Here is a 22,547-nt window from a genome sequence, read left to right as displayed (position 1 = left end):
TAGCAACTTTTATATTAATCTTAATTAATGTTAACACAGAACCTGTTATTCTATCAACATTTTAAGTTTATAAGAGCGATGTTTAAAATCTGTCCCTGATTTTGCACCTTTGTCTTCCCATTCTTGGTGACTTTCTCCAGATTTCCTCTCCTAAGAGGTTTGGTTATAACTGAAGAAAGATTTGTAGTTTCCTTCATTATTTGTAGTAAACCTAAGCTCATACTTACATTTCAGTGGTATTCTTAAGTTTCTTGCTGGCAGGTTTCAGTGTGGTCCTGAGATAAGAAGATGGGGATTTCTTACAACGTTTCAAAATTTTCCTTTTTTTGTTATACAGTCTATTAATACAAGAGTTACACCAGATACATTTATTTTGAGTTTACTGTTATGTTTAGGGTGGATAGGTACTGTCTTTTCTATTAAGCTGTTTTGGTTTAGGCACTGGTAGATGTTGGAGGTGAATGCAGTAGCCCTCTCAGCTGAGTCCATTTGCAGGGGATTTTTGAGAATTTTGCATATGTCTTCTACAAGCTGAAAGTAGCTTTGCCCTGGTGAAATCCATAAAGACAGTCCAATTTTGTTGTGAGGTGGTACCACTAGGTCTGCCAGAGAGAATGACTGATTTGTAGTCAGATGTAAGCCAGGATGGGGAAATGTGGGGTGGGGGTGCAAGCAGGGGCTAGATTATTTAGCACCAGGTCAAGGTTATTAGAACCTCTAGTGGGCAGTTTTATAATTTGCTATAGCACACTGGCATTACCAAAGTCTAAGAAATTTTGGGTGTATACATTTTTGGATATGTAAATGTGCCAATTAATGCTTAGGTAACTGAAACCCCCAAGCAGAAAGGTATTTGGTTTGATATTTGACCCCTCAGTTGTGTTAAGGCCATTTTCATGATCTTTGGAGGACAATCATGGGGAACTGGAGCTAGCAATGAAATAATACTAGGATTTGTTAATGGTGATTTGGATCTCCAGGAACTCCATGTTAAGGTCATGGGTAATTTCATATGAGGTGATGGTATTTTGGACAAATACAGATACCCACCCACCCAACCACAATTACTCAAGGGCCTGAAGGCATAAGAGGCACTAAACGTTGGTACAGAGAAAGCACTGTCAGAGCAGTGAAACTATGTTTCAGTAACTACACAAATATGAATATGTTCAAATTACAGGAGGACCTCAAGTTTTGGCATCTTTCTATTTAGACTTCAGTTACTGACTAGCACTGCCATGCTAATGTCTAAATTTGAGTTTGAATTTGTTATGTAAGAATGCATATTAGTGTGACTCTGCCTAAAAAAAGCACTGTTTGGGGCAGCAAAAGTTTTAGCCAAAATGTGAAATCCCTGGTATAAGAGGTGTAAGCTATCCCTGGTGAAAGAGGAAATCTTGTCTACCATTTCATCCTAGGTTGACACATACTGGATCCCCTTAGACTTAGCCAGCTGTTAAAGTCAATTATCTTGCCTTGGTATCTAGGAATCATTCTTGATGAAGGTAAGATACTACTCCAGACTAGGGTCTATCCTGCTTCAAACATATGCATAGTAAGCTCCATCGTGTCTGTCTCAGTGTCCCTCCAGGTACAGCATCTCAGGTCATTTACTCCCACATGAGCAACCACAAGGTCATAGTCATATTTGTCTTGTTTAAGGTTCCACAGGGCCCTTGTAATAGCATGTATCTTGGCATCAGACAAACATCTTACAGTCACCCTGTTCTTGTTCAGTCTGGAGTCTGTATGCCTAACTATAGAGTCATGTATGAGTAAAACATTTCCCTTTGCAAAAGCAGACTTATTAGATGCTATGGGCTTTGGTCTGCTTTCCTGGTGACTCGTGGGTGAGCTCTGTGGGTTTGTAGTGTGTGTGTGTGTGTGTGTGTGTGTGTGTGTGTGTGTGTGTGTGTGTGTGTGTGTGTGTGTGTGTGTGTGTGCGCACATGCACAAGTGCAAGCGGAGAAGAAGTAGTAGGCATTGTCTTGTGTGTTAGAGAGTCAGATTTTTTATATTGTATTCTAGAAGGCTTTGACAAATTTTTCTTTATAGCCTCACCATAAGTTATGGGCCTTGTGGTGCATTGTGATGGATGTGGTTTTGTGAAGGTGTAATGCTTACAAGTAGCGGGTTGATGCAAGAGGTTTGCCTCCATGTCTCTTAAATATTTGCATCTGTCACAGATTGTACTATCAACTTCTAGAAGCAGTGAAGAATCAGTAAGTATAAAGCAGTTGCTACACTGCCTTAGAACATATAATGTCGTCATACTGGTGACAAATGTGGTGAGAGCAGACTGCTGAGTCATGGCTCCAGAGGGTGGAGGACTAGAGCTTGTTACAGTACTCAGGGGTTGAGGGGAACTGTTATAGCAGACCCTGAATATGTATAGATGATACATTTAGGGTGATACTCTTAACTTAGGTTAGATGGTACCCAATCTAGCAGTACTTAGTGAAAAGACAGAATTATCATTGTAACAAACTCCAAGACAGATCCTTATCTCAGTAAATGCCAAGGAGCAACACAAGAAAACAGAGTAAATGAATTCAACAGAGAATCCCATTTATAGAGGCATATATTTACTAACTACTAGAAGCTGTATAACACTCTCAGAACAAAAAAAAACAATGCAAATCTGTCAAAAATGCAAATTTCTTCAAAAAATTACAGTTTGCATCTAAATAAATGTACAGGAATTACACAAGTTGATATAAGATACATTTGTCTGATTAAAGGCAAAGTGCCTGTCATTAATTTCATGTATGTAATTTATATAATTTACCTTGTTAGTACTTAGGGTGGTTTATAAATGGCATAATTTTAATTTCCGGAGTATTTCTCTGAGGCGTACTACACCAGTTTAGAAGTTTTCTTACACTCCTGCTCATTTAAGCAAAATTCTACCAATGCTATTAAGCTGAGAGACACTGCTCATATTTTGCAGTGCAAGAGTTGCCGATACAGCTTCATTTAGGGTATGAAGGCGTTGATGTCCTGAATGTGGTAAGGGATGGATTAAGCCCAGTGCCTCCAGAGACTTATCAAGAAAAGATGTGTTACACACAGCCAGCACTAGAAACTATAGCTTCAAGGAAGAAAGAAACAGTGCACTTTGAAGTTTGCTGATAATGCTGCTGCATGCGATCCCACCCTACATGAGTATTTACACACTGGCTCATAACTGTACTTTTGGGACATAAATGATTCCATTTATTAATATTAAACTGTACCAAATCAAGAGCTGTTTATGATGATTTGTATATCTGCCATTCAAAAGCATTTTAACACTACATGTGCACACATTATTTTCCTGTTGTGTTGTATATGTAATTATAACCATTTCTTTAAAATTCAGGTGCCCACATGAATACCTCAGTGTCATTCACAATGTGTATGTTGGGAAAACTTGCCTGGAGAAAACTACCTGTTTATGCCTTGGCACAATTCATTGGCTCATTCCTGGCAGCTGGTATAGTCTATGTCATGTATTATGGTAATTTCTGTTTTATTTTTTAAAGAAATGAGTCAGTAAATTATTCAACAAACCCAATAAAGCTGCTATATGTTACAAGCACATATAGGAGTGCAGATTATAAATGAAAACAAATGTATTCAATTACAGTATAATTTCTTTGTCATAAGACTTTTTTCAGATTAAATAATTATTAATGCATATCCATAATATGTGTATCTTTATAACCTGTGATTTATAATGTCATGGCTCATGAAACAAACATTTTCAAATGTTTACATAAAGCCACATCACTTGAACTTAATTTTAAAAGAAACATCTAATTTAATTTAACAGTAAAACTGCGTACCAGTGCAAAACTCACCAAATCTTTGATATAAATGAACAACTAAAATAATTGGTTTGTGAAGTGGGATTGCTACACATAATGCATGTATGTATGTGTTTTTTGCTATCTATCTATATGTTTATTTTTCTCTATCTGTAGATTTCTCTATTTCTATCTGTCTGTCTAATATATATGTATGTTTCTCTGTCTCTCTATCCCTATCTCTATCTGTCTGTCTGTCTATCCATCTCCCTGTGTCCTCATGAGGTCTTTGGGGATAAGCCCTTCACCATTTTTATCCTCCTCCATTGCATTGCCTTATGGGTTTCACTTCCATTAAAGTCTCTCCAAAGTCTTTTACAATGTATCTTGTACTTTTTTCTTCTTCTACTTCTGATTGCATTTCTAGTATACATTTATTTGTTTATTTATTTATTTTACATTTGTTGACTGCGCTAGTCCAACTGGATGTATGTCCATTTTCAGTGGAGGCCCGGGGAGATAAGCTCCACATACACAAGAACATTTAAAAAGGCACTGATACATTGCAAAAAAATTAGAAACAGTATGTATCATTGTGTTGGGCATAATAACAAGAAAGAAATATCCTGGTCTGAGCAGATGTAGAATTCATATCAAGAAATAGGACAGAGGTAACTAATTAAGTATATAGTCACACAAAAACATGACAACAGAAAAACACCACCAAAAAAAAAAAAAACAACTAATGATGTGAACCAGCTATGGATATTTACACCAAATTTGTACAAGGCAAATATTCTACTGTAAAGTTTCACAAGAAATCATAGGTTGTAACAGCTGTTGTTAAACATTCAAAGTATGTACAAGGATATTAATTAACTGTATAGTCACGTACACCTTATTGTCAAAAGAGAAGAAACAAGATTATATTGATAAGAGGGCTAATATCTAGGGAAAGATTAGATAGTTAGTCTGGGTTAACACAGGGGCATAACCAGTGTGATTTAAGATAGGGTTTTAGTTTGTTTTTAAATAAGTTGGTTGATGCTAGGGAGGTTATGTGATTAGGGAGGATGTTCCAGGTTTTGCCAACTGTACTAGGGAATAATGCATCACCAGCTGAATTGTAATTTTAGTTGTTTGTTAGCTGAGCGTAGTGTTTTCAGATTGTTATAGGGGGTGACAAGGGTAGAAAGTATTGGTGTGTTTGTTGGTTGATACAGAATCTTATGAACTACTATTAGTTGGTTCAACAGTATTAGATTTGATAATTCTAACCAGCCTAGTTGATTTAGATTGATACAGTGATGGGTTCTAAAGATAGACCTGGTTGCAAACCTGGCAATATTGTTGTAGCAGGTAATTAGCTTGCTCATATTCTTTTTACTTAGTTTAGTGTAGATAGGGGAGGCATAAAGTAAGGTAGAAATGAGGTGGGTATGGGCTATAGTGGTCCTGGCTAGTGGAGTCAGGAAGGGTTTGATCCTGTAGAGGGAACCTAATTTTTCATTCACTGTTTTTATAGTGTTATTTATATGAGACTCAAAAGTGAGGTTATTATCAATTAGTACACCAAGTAGTTTTGTAGTAGGATCAGGAGATATGATAGTGCCATTGCTAGATGTTACAGTAAAGTTAAGTGGGGAGGCTCTACACGTAGGGGTGAATAGTAGCATTTTTGTTTTTTTGGGGTTCAAGAGGAGACACCAGTCCAGAAACCAGTTTTCAACTATGTTAAAGGTATTTTGGATTAGGGACTGGGGTTCTAATGGGGAACTGGCTGAACATATAAGTGTGGAATCATCCACATATTGGATGCAGGTAGTTGGGGGATAACAGAATGAAGGTCATTTATAAAGATAGAGAAGAGGAGAGGACCCAACATGGAGCCTTGAGGGGCACCAAGGGCAACTGGGAGGTGGGAAGACAAGGTATTTTCCCAAAGTACAGCCTGTTGCCTAGTATTTAGATAGGACTGGAGCCACAGTATAGCAAGCGCATCCGTTGACAGGTTTTTAAGTATGTTAATGAGGAGGTGGTGGTTAACCATATCAAAGGCTTTTGACAGATCAATAAAGAGGGCTGAGGATAGAGTGTCATTATTCTGATTTCTATTAATGCAGTCGGTGAAGGATAAAAGAGCAGAGGTAGTGCTATGAAATGGTCTGAATCCATGTTGGCAGGTGGCTAGTAGGTTTTTGTCTAGTAGATAGCTTAAAAGTTGCTTATGAATCCATTTCTCCATTATTTTTGCCAATGGGGATAATATGGCTATAGGCCTATAGTTGGATAGCTCTTTGGAATTACCACCTTTGTGCAGGGGGATAATGTGGGAACATTTCCAGATTGATGGGATGGTTCCTTCAGAAATAGTTTTATTAATGAGGATAGATATGGGGTAGGCTATGGCTTTTGCTGCTTTTTGCAGATATTTTACAGGTAGTAGGTCAGCAGAGAGTGTGGTGGGTTTAAGTTTCTGGATAAGGTTACAGACAAGGGATGTGGGAACAGGTTGAAAATGAAATGGGGGGGCTGTTGGAGTTGGCAGAGTAAGAGTGTATAACACCAGGGGGTAACTGTTTGGCAAGGGATTGAACAGTTTCTGTGAAAAAAAGTGTTAAAGGAGTTGGCTATTTGAATGTGATTATTGTGGTCAGGGCCTGAGGGAGCAGGTGTGCTTGAGTTCTCTGGGTGGAGGAGTTTATTGATGCTGGACCAGAATTTCACAGGATTATTTTGGTGGGTTTGCTGAAGCTGACAGTAAAAGTTTCTTTTATCAGACAGTATGGCTTTTTTTGTTTCATTTCTTAGCTGTCTGAACTGTAGTTTATCTGTGGGGCTTTTTGTTGTATGCCAGCTGGCCCAGAGTTTATTTCTTTGGTGGATTTTTTGTTTGGTAGTTTTAGAGAGCCCCTGGGCTGGTTTAGTCCCAGTTCTAATGTTGCATGTTGGGGCATGTCAATCTAGAATAGCTAAGAATTTTGAATTGAAGTAGTTGACTGCATCATCTAGTGGGAGGTGTATCAATGGAGACCAGTCACAAGCTCTAAGTTCTGTTTGGAAGCTGTTAGGGTGAAAGTTTGTTAGTCCTTATTGTCCCATAAATGGAAGGGTTTGAAATCTCAGTCTTGTATCTAATTAGAAAGGTGGGTGAGTGGTCACTTATATCTATAGGGAGGTGACTATTAGTGAGAATCCAATCAAGAGTGCTTTCTTTGTTATTAAGTTTATTGGTTCTAGTAGGGGATGTAATGGTTTGGGTAAAGCCATATAGGTTAATATGAGTAGAAGGCTGCTCAGATGAACAAGATTTTCAGTTTATATTAAAGTCACCAAGTATTATGGTTTCTTGTGGTAGTTGGTTGAGAGCCAACTGAGGATAGCTTCTAATGAGTTAGTATTATTCCCTGGGGGGAGGTAGATGCAGATGATATATATGGATTTACATTTATTGAGCTGTATCCTGGAAATAAGAATTTCCACATTACTAGATAGTGAAGGATTAGAGTCAATTGAGGTGACTTGTAGTCCATTTTTATAAAGTATGGCTACTCCTCCACCCTTCTTGGCATTACGGTCAAGTCTCGGGATATTGTAGCCAGGGAGAATGACTACACTGTCTTGTACTGATGGCTTAAGCCATGTTTCAGTGAGACAGAGGATATCAGATGAATGAACATCTATAAGGGCATGTAGGTAAGCAACCTTATTATTTATGCTACGAACATTAAGATGAGCTATCAGGAGAGAGATGGGAGACCTGGTAAGCAAGTGTATGTTAGTAGGAGTTGGTGTGATAGGACTTGTGGTTGTGCTAGAATTTGGACCAGGGTTTGTGTGTATGTCGCCATCTATGAGGGAGTGGACCTGTACTCTCAGGATGAGTTGTAGAAATGTATTAATTAGGTTCTGGGATTTCCTGGCTCTTGGGTTATAGTAAGTAATGTGTGTAAGTCTGTAAAATTTGGCTGATAAATACTTTGGTGGACAGGATGTGTTATTATGACTGTAAGAAAGGATAAGTGTTGGTGTAAAGGTTTGCCTATTGGGGTAGTGAAACCCTAGATGGTGATGGTGTTCATAGAAGGTAAGTAAGTAAGGTATAGATAGAATAGTTAGGAGAGAGAATAAGAGTAATGGTTTAAGGTAAGTTGGAACAGTTAAAAGTGGCATAGTAGAAGAAATTTAGTTGATGTTGGTATACAGGGGTATGTATAGATAGTTTACTAATAGAGATAATAGAAGAGGATTATTTATGATAAATTACTGGGATAGATAAAGATTATTAAGATGAAGACTAATGGGAAGTGGGTATTATCACTTTAAGGGGGACTGAGCTTGTGATTGGTGGTAATGCAGTGGGGGTGTGGTAAGGCGTGTATAAATCTAGAAGCACTGGGGTGTGTGGAATTTGGGAGCAGGGTAGGGGAGCGGAGTGAGCCCACAGGGCGAATAGAGCGGGTAGAGCTACAGTAGGAGTGACCCCTAGGAGAAGCAACAATCAGTAGAGCAACTTGCTAAGGTAAGTTATTAGGCGAGAGAAGGTAGGAGATAAAAGTATTAATAGTAGGGAGTGTAGGCAGAGTGATTAAGTAGTGTGGAGAGTAACAAAAAGGATAGTGTGGGACTACAACCTAAAACAAGATATAGAAAACTGGATGCCTGAAAGTAGTGTTCAGGGACAGTAGGATAGGTCTAGGAGAATGTTGCCCTCTAGTGGACAAAGGCAATATAGCAGTAGTAGGGTCTAATGGAAGTGAGACTGTGAGGCAGCAGGACTAGGGTTCAGTGAGGGAGGGTGTCAGATATAAACAATGGATACAAGAGGGGAAGGTAGGCTGGTTCTAGAAGCAGGTAGGTGTTGGCTGCCAGCTGTCCTGGCTAGTGGGAGTAAAAATAAAATCCTACAGTATTACACACTGAAATGTCTACAGACAATGGTTATAAAGCACATACTTTCTTTTATTAGGTTTATTTCCTTGAGGGGCTGATGCTCAGGGAGAGGGTATGTTCAGTTCCTTAGTGTAGGGAGGAGATTGTAGGGAGGAGATGACAGTATTATTTGGTATCAGTTCGCTATTTAGCAGACTGGGCAAATCCTCAAAGTTAATACTGTACAAACAGGTTGGGCAGTTTCTTTTATTAGGTTTATTCCCTTGAGGGGCTGATGCTCAGGGAGAGGGTATGTTCAGTTCCTTAGTGTAGGTAGGAGATTACAGTATTATTTGGTATCAGTTTGCTATTCAGCAGACTGGGCAAATCCTCAAAGTTAATACTGTACAAACAGGTTGGGCAGTTTCACAGCTTATATACCCCGGAGCCAGGAGCGCACAGCAGCCTTGAACAAGGTCGAGAAAAAAAAACAGATAGACATTGCTATCCAGTTAGCCTTTACCAAAACATCTATTGTGAATTTAGCAAAATTTTGTCTAACTTTCATTTTAACTTCCTGTCATATTTAATTACTGACAACTATTTTTTTCTCTGTCCATGGTTATTCTAGCATTACAAACTCATACATGTACATTTTAGGTGTTTGCAGAATCAGTCCAATAACCTGCCCTTTTTGCTCTCAAGTGGCGCATTCATTCCTTTGTGGGGGTAAGAGCCAGGCTTAATCAGTCTGGGTGAGAGTCCTCTGGCCTGTTTGTTTCCTGATCAGTGAGACTTCTCAGCCCATTTATTTCCCACAAAGGAAAGAGTTGGGTGCCATGGAACAGGCCACTCTGCAGCTCATGTGGACTTTTCTAGATCCTTCCCCAGTGGCTTGCATGCTGCTTCCAAGAGGTGCATGCGTGCTATCACACATGCTGTTTACATAACTTCCAGGAGATTATGTTTGATTTATGAATGCTTGCTGTTGCTCACTCCAGTACCTTTCAATCTATGTTAACTGGGAACCAAACAAACATGTGAAGTGATTGCAATGGACATTTGAAAGTGCATCACAAAAGTGTGAGTAATATGATTCATATACTTACACTGAAATTGTGGCAGCGCAGAGACTCTCCCATACTCTTGAGTTGCAGCAATCTTAAAGAAGCAGAGATTTGGGGGGGACTACATTTCCCTGTGCTAGGGTACAGAGGAGTAACCCCCACTAAAATGTTTTAATATGTCAGAGCAGGTTTCAGGTTTTGATGTTTAGTTGATATAGTTCCCAGTTTTGTGATCACACTATTAAGTATTGATCACTGCTACTTCATGATTTTGTCAAGAACCTAGTTTAATTGCCTAGACCCAGTCTTCAGTCTAGCTGACTTTATCACTGGACTCCTATACATAATGATGTTTCAAAAGCTGTTGAGGTCAGCAGGCATATTCTTCCAAATGCTACCACAACTAAGACGGTATTTGATCTCCTCTCCATTAATCAGTATTACTAGAGCAATCAAGAACTCCTGTTTTACAGCAAACAGAAGCCCATGGTCTTCCTAGATATTCCATTATGCTCACCATGAGAAGCATTTCATAACTGTCCCAGCTACATAAGCTTCATGACTATTCTCCACATTTTAAGGTGGAAAGTATTTGCTTTTCCCCTGGGACATGTGTTCTTAGGGCCAGCTTAACTGTCTGAGGGTTCATTATTGAAGTCTTATTTTTCCAGATTTAATTTTTCTTAATTCTCCTTGGATTTGTGATCCCTACCTCCTTGCTTTAGTATTAGTACTGTCCTGCCATTTGCCCTGTGCTGGTGCTTGTTAGGTACCTGCCTCTCCCTACTATCTTACCTGTCACCTAACCTTTGTTCCATTGCTGCCTACTTTACCTTATTAGTATACCTGCAACACAATCTCATATATTGGTTTTAGTGTTTAAATGACTTTCACGCTGCCCTCTATTATTTAATTACAGCATATCCCCAGCCTTTTGCTTTTTGTTTTTCCTTTTTGAAATCTGCTTCACTAAGCATACTTCCATTGCAGTTGTTTGTATTTAGCTGCACGGCAGTGATTCCTAGCTCTACATTTAATGTTTATTTTCTAGTACAGCAATCTAGGATTATTTCTGGGATATTTGTGAGTTTGTTAGCTATTTCTGGTGTCCATACAGACAGTATAAACTGTTTTATCTATTTGCAGGTATGAGTTATTGAATGCTTAACAATTTAGATTAAGCTGCATGAATCACTACAGTATGGTGATATAAATGGTCTAAACTTGTTGCCTGTATTGATTGAAAGGACACTGAAAATTAGTTATCTAATGGTTGAATGTTGTATTTCTCTGCCTATAGACAGTATCTTGTCACAACTTTGTTAGCATATGCAGTATTTGCACTGCTGAATGGTGGAATTCTGCTGTATTTCTCGGCCTATAGATACAGCTATGTTATATCTCTGTTAACTGACACAGTATCTGATTAATCCTGCTATAATATTATCTGTACTACTTAGGTGAATGTCATATTTACTGATATCTCTTAATAGTACTACTGAAAACTGCTTCTACAATTGTGCTGTTTCTAATGTCTGCTGGCTATGTGGTTTTAAATGTAGGCTGCTATACATTCTGTTAATCTATCTGCACCTGTAATATCTGCTTAACAGTCTCACTCTGTTCCCCCACATTTCTAACTCTTCTGACTGCCTCTGAACTACACTTAATCAACTGCTAGAAGTGGGATCCTACTAGTCTATATTAACAGTAAGCTTTCTCCCATACTCTGAATCCTCACGCTCGTCTCCCTCCTACTAATCTATATTAACAGTAAGCTTTCTCCCATACTCTGAATCCTCCTGCTCGTCTCCCTCCTACTAATCTATATTAACAGTAAGCTTTCTCCCATACGCTGAATCCTCCCACTCGTCTCCCTTCCTACTAATCTATATTAACAGTAAGCTTTCTCCCATACGCTGAATCCTCCCGCTCGTCTCCCTTCCTACTAATCTATATTAACAGTAAGCTTTCTCCCATACTCTGAATCCTCCCGCTCGTTTCCTTCCTACTAATCTATATTAGCAGTATGCTTTCTCCCATACTCTGAATCCTCCCGCTCGTCTCCCTTCCTACTAATCTATATTAACAGTAAGCTTTCTCCCATACTCTGAATCCTCCTGCTCGTCTCCCTTCCTACTAATCTATATTAACAGTAAGCTTTCTCCCATACTCTGAATCTTCCTACTCGTCTCCTTTCCTACTAATCTATATTAGCAGCAAGCTTTCTAACATACTCTGAATCCTCCCGCTCGTCTCCCTTCATACTAATCTATATTAGCAGTATGCTTTCTCCCATACTCTGAATCCTCCCGCTCGTCTCCCTTCCTACTAATCTATATTAGCAGTATGCTTTCTCCCATACGCTGAATCCTCCCACTCATCTCCCTTCCTACTAATCTATATTAGCAGTATGCTTTCTCCCATACTCTGAATCCTCCCACTCGTCTCCCTTCCTACTAATCTATATTAGCAGTATGCTTTCTCCCATACTCTGAATCCTCCCGCTCGTCTCCCTTCCTACTAATCTATATTAGCAGTATGCTTTCTCCCATACTCTGAATCCTCCCACTCGTCTCCCTTCCTACTAATCTATATTAGCAGTATGCTTTCTCCCATACGCTGAATCCTCCCGCTCATCTCCCTTCCTACTAATCTATATTAGCAGTAAGCTTTCTCCCATACTCTGAATCCTCCCGCTCGTCTCCCTTCCTACTAATCTATATTAGCAGTATGCTTTCTCCCATACTCTGAATCCTCCCGCTTGTCTACCTTTCTAGCTTTCCTTCCTTATTTATCTTGTTCATCTGTTTGTCTCATTCACCTATTTCAACTCTCCTTTCTCTCCCTCTATTCCTAGGTTGTAAAAGTCTACAAATCACCCAGTGTGAATTCAAGTAACACCTGCACCAAGCTCAGAGCTTTAAATCTCTGGTCTGCAGCACACCAAAATGAAGTAAATGTTTGAAATTAATTTTATCACTCTCCTGCAACCTATGCGATCTTTGTAAGGCTCTCTACACATCACTGAGCACCACCTTTACTATCACCCTTCCTATTCATCTCTATTTCTCTGCAAATAATTGCCCCACCCTTAAATTGCCTTCCTTTTTACCCCCTCTCACTGCTTTGTGTTAACTCTGAGATATCTAGTAAACCCTACCTTATACTATAGCTCAGTACCTTGTTTTTCCCTTCCTTTTTCCTTTGCATTCTTGTCATTAAATACTCTATAATAATCTAATTACTGATTATTTTACTCTACTTACTTTTCCAGTGTTAGGATTCTGCTGACAGTTGCAATCTGGTTCTCCCAGCTCAGTTTGCTTTGCTCAGTCCACTCCCCTACCCTGCCCCATATCTGACCTGTGCCCACTGCCTCTACTCATATCCCCAGCAAACCACTCCATCTAATTTCCATTATCCAGTTATATACAAATGTATCCTGTCCACGCCCACATCACATTCATACCTTACCTACTTTTATTGAAACAAGCTTACCTGCTTTCCCCTCCCCCATCGCCTTCAGTCTCATTCTCCCTACTATAAGTCATTGCATCTTACTATACTTCAGCCCCCACAATAGAAACACCACCTCTAAGTATTTTACAGTAACTCCAGGCTTACCTCATGCTCTCCTACTACCCCTATGTTTTCATTCCACCTATTAATACACACATCAAACTTAAGTTGCACCATAAATTTACAATTCACCAATCACATCTCCTCCCCTCCTTATCATAAACCACAAGACAAAACACCTATCCAAATTGTTAAAGCCCAGTCTGTCAGCAACACATTTCCAACCTTACCTTAAGTTGCTCACATATCACTAGATAACATAACATAACTCTCTAACTGCACCTGATATTTCATTCTAACATAAAAATACCACTTCCACTATTTTTAAACCCACCCTCACACTAGACATGTTCCTCTTAATCTGCCTAACATCTTTACTCTTAATTCTCAACCTCACTACAACTATATTTTCACATACCCCCACACATCATTACACACCAATAACATCCTCTAACCATCACCCCGATTAACAACACAGCTTCTCACATATCTGTGCCCAGCATTTCCCCTATACCATCCCATATTATTCAATCCACAAATTGGCCTCCTCACCTCCTATGAAACTGCACTTCACACCAGTACCATCACCTATGTATAAAAAGCACATCCCATGGTATTCATTTCTCATCACCTGTCTACTCAAAAGTGGAGACATACATCCTAACCCAGGCCCACCCTTTCATCCTAACCCCAAAAGTAACCCCCAAAGACTTAAACATACTAACACTGAACCTTAGAATTATATGTAATAAAATAGCCCCACTGCATGCCTGGATGGATCAAAATAAACCTGACTTACTAGCCCTTACTGAAACATGACCACACCCCAGTTTAAAAGACTCAGGAAATAATACCTCCAAACTTCACAATAACCAGATGAACTAGACCTAAAAAGAAAGAGGGAGGGATAGCCCTGATATGTCCCTCTAAACTCAATATCACAACCTACACCAGTAATATGCCCATCTTTTCTAATGCTGAGGTACTAATCTCTTTTTCGAACCTCAACACAACAAAAATAATTTGCATAATAGTAATATATATATATATATATATATATATATATATATATATATATATATCCAACCAGAACCAACAAAAACAAAGCACCAGTCCTTAGAGGTAAAAATAAATAAACCAATAGTTGGAATGAACAGCCGTTTATTCACATACACATAAACACCAAATGTATAAAAACAATAAGCATTTTCGTCTCCCATGGACTTCATCAGATAGAGTAAGGATAACTCTGTCCTTGCTCTATCTGATGAAGTCCATGGGAGATGAAAATGCTTATTTTTTATACATTTGGCATTTATGTGTATGTGAATAAATGGCTGTTCATTCCAACCGTTGGTTTATTTATTTTTACCTCTAAGGACTGGTGCTTTGTTTTTTTGGTTCTGAGTTTTGGTCAGCACCTTGCTTCCTTCATCATTGTCTTTGTTAGTATATATATATCCCACCAGGTCACAATATACCAGTGTTGGAAGATATATTACCCTGGACATCCCAAACAATAAATCACAAAACAATCTTAGGAGATGTAAATATAGATTGGCAGACCATTGTTTCCAGTTCCCTATAAATACTATCAATCTGTATGTTTTTTTTACAGTTTATCAATAATCCAACAACATACAGCAAAGATCTTACCTGCCAATCCACCCTAGACTGGATCCTAGTAGCCCACCCCACCAATTATCCCTCTTCGGGTACACTGTCTATTTCCCAGAGCGATCATCTGCCAGCTTATGCTTTTAGAACACACTACTAACAACTGAGTACACACTGTAAAACTGGTTAGGAATTCAACTAAATTTTGTCAACATAAATTCAACAATCTCCTACATGAAATAGACTGGACACCCCCTAAACGACTACTCCTTAATGATGCCTTACTATACTTTAATAACACTTTCCTTCACATACTTAGTACCCTAGCGCCCATTCTTATGAAAAGAATCAAAAAGAACTCAGGCCAATGGCTTTCTAAGGAATGCAAACACCTGATGAAGCAAAGGGACCTAGCCTGAAATCCTGGAAACTACACAAAAACGAACAAAATCATGTCAACTTCAAAACACTACGTAACAAAGTGACAAAATTAATCAGCAAAGATAAGAAATCATACTATTCCCAGCTTCAGCTCCAACATAAAACCAATCCCAAAAAAAATTGGCACTCCATATCTACTCTACTTAACCCAGGAACAAATAGAGATCACACCCTATCACCTAATTCCCCTCCATCACAAATAGTTGAAAACTTTAACAAGCACTTCATAAAATCAATAGCAGAACTACTAACACCCCTAACGCTGTACCTCCTGCCCTTCAACCAATTTACACATCAATCCTATGCTATCAACTACATCTAACCCTCCCATTAATAACCCTCCTACTCAACAAAATGTCATACAAACTCAATTGTCATTTCAGCGTATTCCCCAGACACCATAAAGAAATTGATGAAAAAACTAAAACCTTGCTCCACCTCAGCTGATAATCTTCCACAACACTTCCTTAAACTGGCTGCCAACTCAATCACCTCTCCAATCACTATCCTTATAAATAGGTTCAAATCAGAAGTACAAACCACATGGAAACAATGTCACATCATCCCCTCCCACAAAAGAGGCAACTGTACTGAACCAACCATCTTCCGGCCTATATTCATCTTGTCACCCATATCAAAATTTCTTGAGAGAGGTATCCATCAGCAGGTAATGTAATACCTATTGCAAAACAACCTTTTAACTCAAACCCAGTATGGTTTCTGACCCAGCCACAGCACATCTACAGCCCTATTATCCTTTACAGACACCTTGAACAAGGCCAGAGATGCAGGATACTGTACAGCCTCAGTATTCCTTGACCTCTCTAAGGCCTTTGACACGTTCTCTCACCCCCTACTACTGAACACATTGTCTAACTTGGGCTTCTCACATAACACAGTAAAATGGTTTCAGAGCTACTTCAAGAATCATAAACAAGCAGTGAAATGGTCCAATGAACTCTCACCCTTTCTCCACAAACCTACTGTTGTCCCTCAAGGCTTCATCCTTGGACCCCTACTCTTCAACATTTTTGCTAACAGCCGTCATACTTCCACCCATCCTGGAACCTTCATTCAATACACTGATTCCACCATAATCTGTACCACTCAATCACTACCAGAACTACTTTCAAAAACTAAGCAGTCCTTTACTGCAGTTGAATCCTGGTTAAAAAATTCCCAACTCTTTCTTAATCCAAAGAAGACTAAACTAATACTCTTTCACCCCAAAATCAACCCCCCCATCAGCGATCATTTCAACATCTTTGCATCTGACAACACTGTCATAAAAATAGTACAGGAAACCAAACTTCCCGGAGTAATCACTGACAATAAACTTTCCTTCAACCCCCATATAGAGCAGAATACAAAGAAAACTCATCAAAAACTGGGATTCCTATAGAAACAAACATTTCTTAACTACAGCAACCAAAGCTACTCTAGCAAAAACCTTTTTACTTCCCTTCCTTCTTTATGGTGCCCATATCCTAACTAACTTACAAACTTCTTCCCTAAGCAAGATGGAACAGTGATACAATAAAGTTGTGAAGTTTGCCACAAACTCTAAATATCGCATACACCACTGTAATCAACTACTAGACTTAAACTGGCTAGAACTCCCTAACCAACTTGCTTTCATTCAGCTATCCACTTTGTGCAACCTTATTTTCAAGCCTACTGCCTGCCTGGTTCTAGCCAACCTAATCACACCTTACACACCAAATAGATCCCTACGATCAGAAGAAAAAAATCTCTTAGCTATCTCAAAACCCACAAAAAAACAGGTCACCTTCTGTATTCATATTCTGTCCCTAAACAATGGAATTCACTACCTCTTGCTATCAGGTGTGTGCTTCTCCTAACCTGTTTTAAAGTCTCTTTGAAAAATCATCTCAAAATACATGCCTCTGCTCCTGTAGAAATCCAGCCTAATGCTCAACTCTTCCTCTTCTTCCACACTAGATTCATCCTCTTCTTCTTCTGTCACATCTCACTAATTCATAGTCTGCAAGATCCTAAGTCGCTCCTAACTCCTTCTCTGTTTTTATACCATATCCTTAAACTACTGCTCAGTCTGTAATGCCTCTATTCTTCTTAACTGTCTCACTATCATTCTGCATCACTAACTCTTCAGCTATTATTTTCCTAACTTAAACCAACATTTTATTTTTCATGTCCTATAACACCCAATGTCATACACTATATAACCTACATACCATTTTATACACTTTATCTACTCATAGGCTATGTATATGTTGTTAGAATTACTAAAATTGTCTATAATGATATAACTCTATAGAATTATCCAGGTGTGTAGTATACCTTGTAACCTAGTTTACATCAATCAATTTATTTTCGTATCGTATTCCTCATGTCACTTGTATTGTTTGCGGACTTTACTGTACTTGTATTGTACTGTATGTGGAGCTTTTCTCCCGGGCCTTCTCTGAAAATGGGTTCTGTAGACTCAGTCGGACCATCCCAGTAAACAAATGTCAAATAAATAAATAAATAAATTGCTAGCCTTTAGAGCTCTGCGAAGCTAAAATCTGCATCACTTATTCTACTTTCTACTCCTTCCAACAAAGTGGATATTCGATAGCCAAAGCACTCTGTTTCATTTTTATTACAAACTCTTTAATCTACAACTATTTTGTAGCTCAACTTTGTTATTTCACTTTGCCAATTTGAAGTCTCATGGCAATAAAATATCCATCCAAAGCTTTTTAATGTATTTTAATCAATTTGAATGAAATTTAAAAAACAGGGGGACTTGGCTACAAACAATTTATGATGTACAAAGGCATGTAACACTAAACATTCATAAAATGTTAATCATATTTATGGGACATAATTTGTTATAACAATGTAAATCAGCAATTTCACAATCGTGAGTAGATGGAGCAGATTAAACAGAGTCCCATACATGGTCATTTTGATTGATATTACCTATAGTGTCTGGATATGGGCTAGCTAGCTGAGAGTTTTCACTTGGCACTTTCACAAAGTATCACATATTTACATTCTTGAACTTTAAATTAGTTAATTTCTTCAGTTTGAACCTTACCATTCTGCCATAATTACAGCTCGGAGAACATCTGCTGACCTGTCCTCCATTCCTGTTAGGTATAGGGCTGCAGTCCAATACAAATTCCGGTGCAAGCTGATTAAAGTCACTTATTTATTTAGTTATTTATTTCAAGGTCATCAGCAAAGGATTACTTTATCTGAAATTTCTGCTAGGATTGAGCAATCTCCCTGTAGCATATATTAATTTGTAATATCTCTGCAACCATCTCATGTATGTTTTCTAGTTGACACTTTTCAATTTCCATGCCTTCAGCTAGGTGAACTGCAGGATTCAGCAAATAACATTTTTTGCAATTTGCTGATCCACTCCATGCCTTAAAATTGATCATATTTTCACCAGTTGATCATGTATGTTTTGAAGCAAAGGTTGATTATCTTCTTTGAAATGAAGAGCAGCTACTCTACCTTTTATACTTCCCTGACTTACTGAAAATGTGATATCTCAAAGTATTCCCCTGTCATATCTCAACATAACACCTCATGGTATTCCCATGGCCTATCAGAACATGTTATCTCACACTATCTTATCAGAATGGCATCTTCTGCTATACCCCCTCCCCCATCTTTCTGGAACAAGCCTTTTCCTGGTATATCGTTCCTATTATCAGGACACAGAATCCATTGAAATAACATCTGTCTTGACCATAGCTCTGGCTATATCTAATGCTGGTTAGTGCCAATAATTCCTGATCATTCTCTGACAGCGTAGTTACCATGTCTGGGATACTGCTACCTAAGATGCATATAACTGGCCGTAGGAATTTACATGAAACATGATTTATTTTGGTTAATCTCTTAAGTTTCTTCTATGGCTTTGGCTAACGTCTGCTCCACTGTCTGTGAACTGCTTCCTACTCACTTCAAAGCTGGACAATTGTAGTTCAGTATTTTTCTTTGCAGTAGTGTTGTTACACACTGAGTGTGTATGTGACCCTAGATTTCTGCATGGTCTTGCATGGCTTTTTCATTAAATTGTGGTTGTTGATGGAGTGTTTCAGCTCTACACACTCCTCACCTGTTTATATTAAACATGTGGCTAGAAAGTGCATATGCCAGTTGCATTTTGTACTTAAAATGCCAAGTATGTGGGTTCCATTATAGATCAAGGGAATCAAACAAACATTTACTGAACATATTGCAAATTTAGTCACTGTTTTCCTTCAACATGCTTCAGTGAGTGAGGAGGTAGGCAAAGGAATATGCATGTTGCATAACAAAGACTAGAAGATGCTGCAACAGGCCACCTGGCATAAGTCTCAAATTTTCTTTTTTTTTTTTTTGGTGGGAGGTACACATCCGTGACTGCACAGCCTCTGTGCTATAGTGACAGTCTTGCTCAAGTGTATGTATATTACAGTCCTCCCGTAATATAGTTTGATTTGTGTTTTTCACTACCCCTGTACTATTCTGTGCTTTACCATTAAGTTAACTTAAGACAGCAAAGCTGGAAGGTTGTCACCCAGCTATTCCTCTTACCAGAAGTCATGGGAAAAAATAAAAGAAATAACCCTGAATTTGAAGCTGCCAAACCAGGAAAAGATTACAGAAAGCACAGAGGGTAACAAAAAGAATGACATAATATAGAGACTATGTAGGATAACTAGCCGTAACATAAAAATTACAGACTTCTCAATGACAGCAGATGCACCCTCCTTATGAGTCAAGTGCATGTTATTGTCACGGCATGCGTCATACATTCCTCCTAGCTGGTGCTCCAAATACCAGTGGCTGTGTAACCACAGCTATTTTCCCTGCAAATAAAGATTCTAATACAACTACTTTTCTCCTATTCACCTGTCTCATAGTGATTACACTTTCTGAAGACATATAGCATTTACTGCATTACTGCAAGACTTGTGCGTCTGCTCATTAATTAAGGCTTCCTCACTTGAGACTTATTATTGCTTCAGCAGCATTCCTGCTGCACTCCCAAGGCTGAAAAAGAGCTTTTTTTTTTTTTACTGTACAAGACTGAAAAGAGATGTCTAGAAATTTTAGGAAAGACAGAAAAATTGTGTATGAAGAACTATGACTGCCTTTTCAATGTACCAGAGTGCACAACCAAAAAAGACACACACAGGAAAAAGAGAGTATTCAACTTTAAGGGAATAATGCACAAGAGTCACAGTTGTAACTAATGTGTACAGTTAATCAAAGAGTATAGCTACAGAGGAGGATTTCTACTTCATCTCAAAATGCAATGAGCCTAGACTTAATTATAATAGTAGCAGTTGCTTAGTGGTACAGCCTCCAATAAGGGAATGTGTAGGGCTTTACCTCACACTGAGAAATGATATTTTTAAAACTGGAATGACTCCCATTTCAAATGCTTTGGCTGGAATTCATACTCAGCTTGTGTTATACACTATGGGCGCTTGCAAGGTTTGTGGCCATGCCCAAGACGGTGGTGATTAATAAAACCACATGCAGCAGTACAGCGAGAAGTGATGGTCACACATTGTGCATACAAATGACTGCACAATTATGTGCAAAGAAAAGTGGAGAATTAAATGAAGCATTAATGACAAGCAAATGTGTACAAGTACAACAGTGTTGCTCTTCATAGTAATAAGAGGAAGATCTTCGGTACCAGCCTACGGAAATCTGTAAAAGGCACATGGTGAATAACTGTACTGCAGAGATTAAGAATGCTTGGAAATGCAGCAGGAATTGCACAGCAGCATCCTTCAATAATTAGTAATGCCATCTCCCATGCATAGGAGCAGACAGCATACCACAATTTGGCCAAAAAGAGGATAACTAATTGATACCATGCTGAATGGGATATTGTAATGAGCGTGGCAGACACATTCTGTTCACTGGCAGAATCTAAGAGAATGAGTGGCTGTCTCATCCATGTGGAGACAAAGATATGTGTGGCACTCACTATCCCACTATCCTTTCTACCAGGACCTTTTAGAGACCAGCTGTGGACACATTACGTATATTATAGGCATCAGCCTCATGAATGGTAAAGATGTTCCAAAAGATTATGCTTCCGCTTGGGGGGGGGTGAGCAAATCTAGTTTCCAGGACAGAAAAGAAGACCACCACTACTATGTGTGTCTTTCCTGACATTGCATGCCTCTCTGAGGCACTGGGTGCCATGAATTGCATCTAAGTTGCAATAAAGGCACCAAATGGTCTACACCCACAGGGGCATGGCAACAGGAAAAACTTTTATTCCGTGAACTGTTAGGTAGTGTATGATGAACATGAATTAAAAGCAATTCCTGTAATACTCACATGTGCCACACTTCTATATTACTGCTTCCAGCCAAATGGCCATTTAGCAAGTAAGGACAAGCACTAGAGGCAAAATAAACATTTAAAGCTACACAGTATCTGCAGTGCATATATGCACTAACCCTCCCCCCAAAAACATATATTTGTTATGTCTTGTCAATAATGATGATGCTGCTGAAGGGCCTTTATTTAAGATGTCCATCAAACTACAACACTACATGGTACAAGCAGAAACAAGGACCATCATAGTATGGGTATTTTGCCTAAGAACAAAGAAAAGCCAGTGCATGTCAAAAACAGGAAGCTAAAAAATGTTAATTCCAAAAGGGTTAAGCGCTTTCATGCTTACCATTCAGGACTTCATTAGAACTAAAGAACATAAAAGCTAGCATGCATTTATACAGGAATAGGTATCATCCATAACAGTCAGGCGATCAGCAGATAGTCACATGACAAAAACACGGGAATAAATTAAAAGGCAAAATGTTACTTATTACGAATATATAAATATAAAATATATAAATTTAATTTGGTATTGTAGGTAAAGGGAACACCTTACACTGAAAATTAGACTGGTGATAAGTTAATTTTTATTCTCCTTGTGATAAACAATTTCTGAAGATTGCTTTTTGACCCAACCAGAAACATTAGCATAAGCAGAAGTGGGTGCATCAAATAATAAATTAGTTTTAATAGATTTATCAAGTAACATTAATTCAATAGTAAGAGAATCCATAAGCCTTCTGTTTCATCTGGACAAGCTATGCATCAATTCAAATTCATTTGCTGAGGGCACTTTTTGATCCCTTTTTAATGTCATATAAGTTCTCATATATCCTACATT

At 38.5% G+C, this 22,547-nt stretch overlaps 1 protein-coding gene across 1 annotated transcript in view; it reads left to right on the top strand.

Annotated features, from left to right (window-relative positions):
* The window catches only part of LOC122807101 (aquaporin-7-like), a 219,978-nt gene that overhangs the window by 101,096 nt on the left and 96,335 nt on the right, over positions 1-22,547 (top strand). The window contains exon 3 of the mRNA XM_044078058.1: positions 3,362-3,499. Within this exon, the coding sequence (XP_043933993.1) occupies positions 3,362-3,499 (138 nt within the window). The remainder of the gene's footprint in view (positions 1-3,361; positions 3,500-22,547) is intronic.

This window comes from Protopterus annectens, chromosome 1.part1, assembly GCF_019279795.1.
Source record: "Protopterus annectens isolate FY-2018-M chromosome 1.part1, PAN1.0, whole genome shotgun sequence".
NCBI classification, from domain to species: Eukaryota; Metazoa; Chordata; order Ceratodontiformes; family Protopteridae; genus Protopterus; species Protopterus annectens.
Note: the sequence above shows the minus strand (reverse complement) of the source record. Positions and strands in the feature narration are given on the sequence as shown.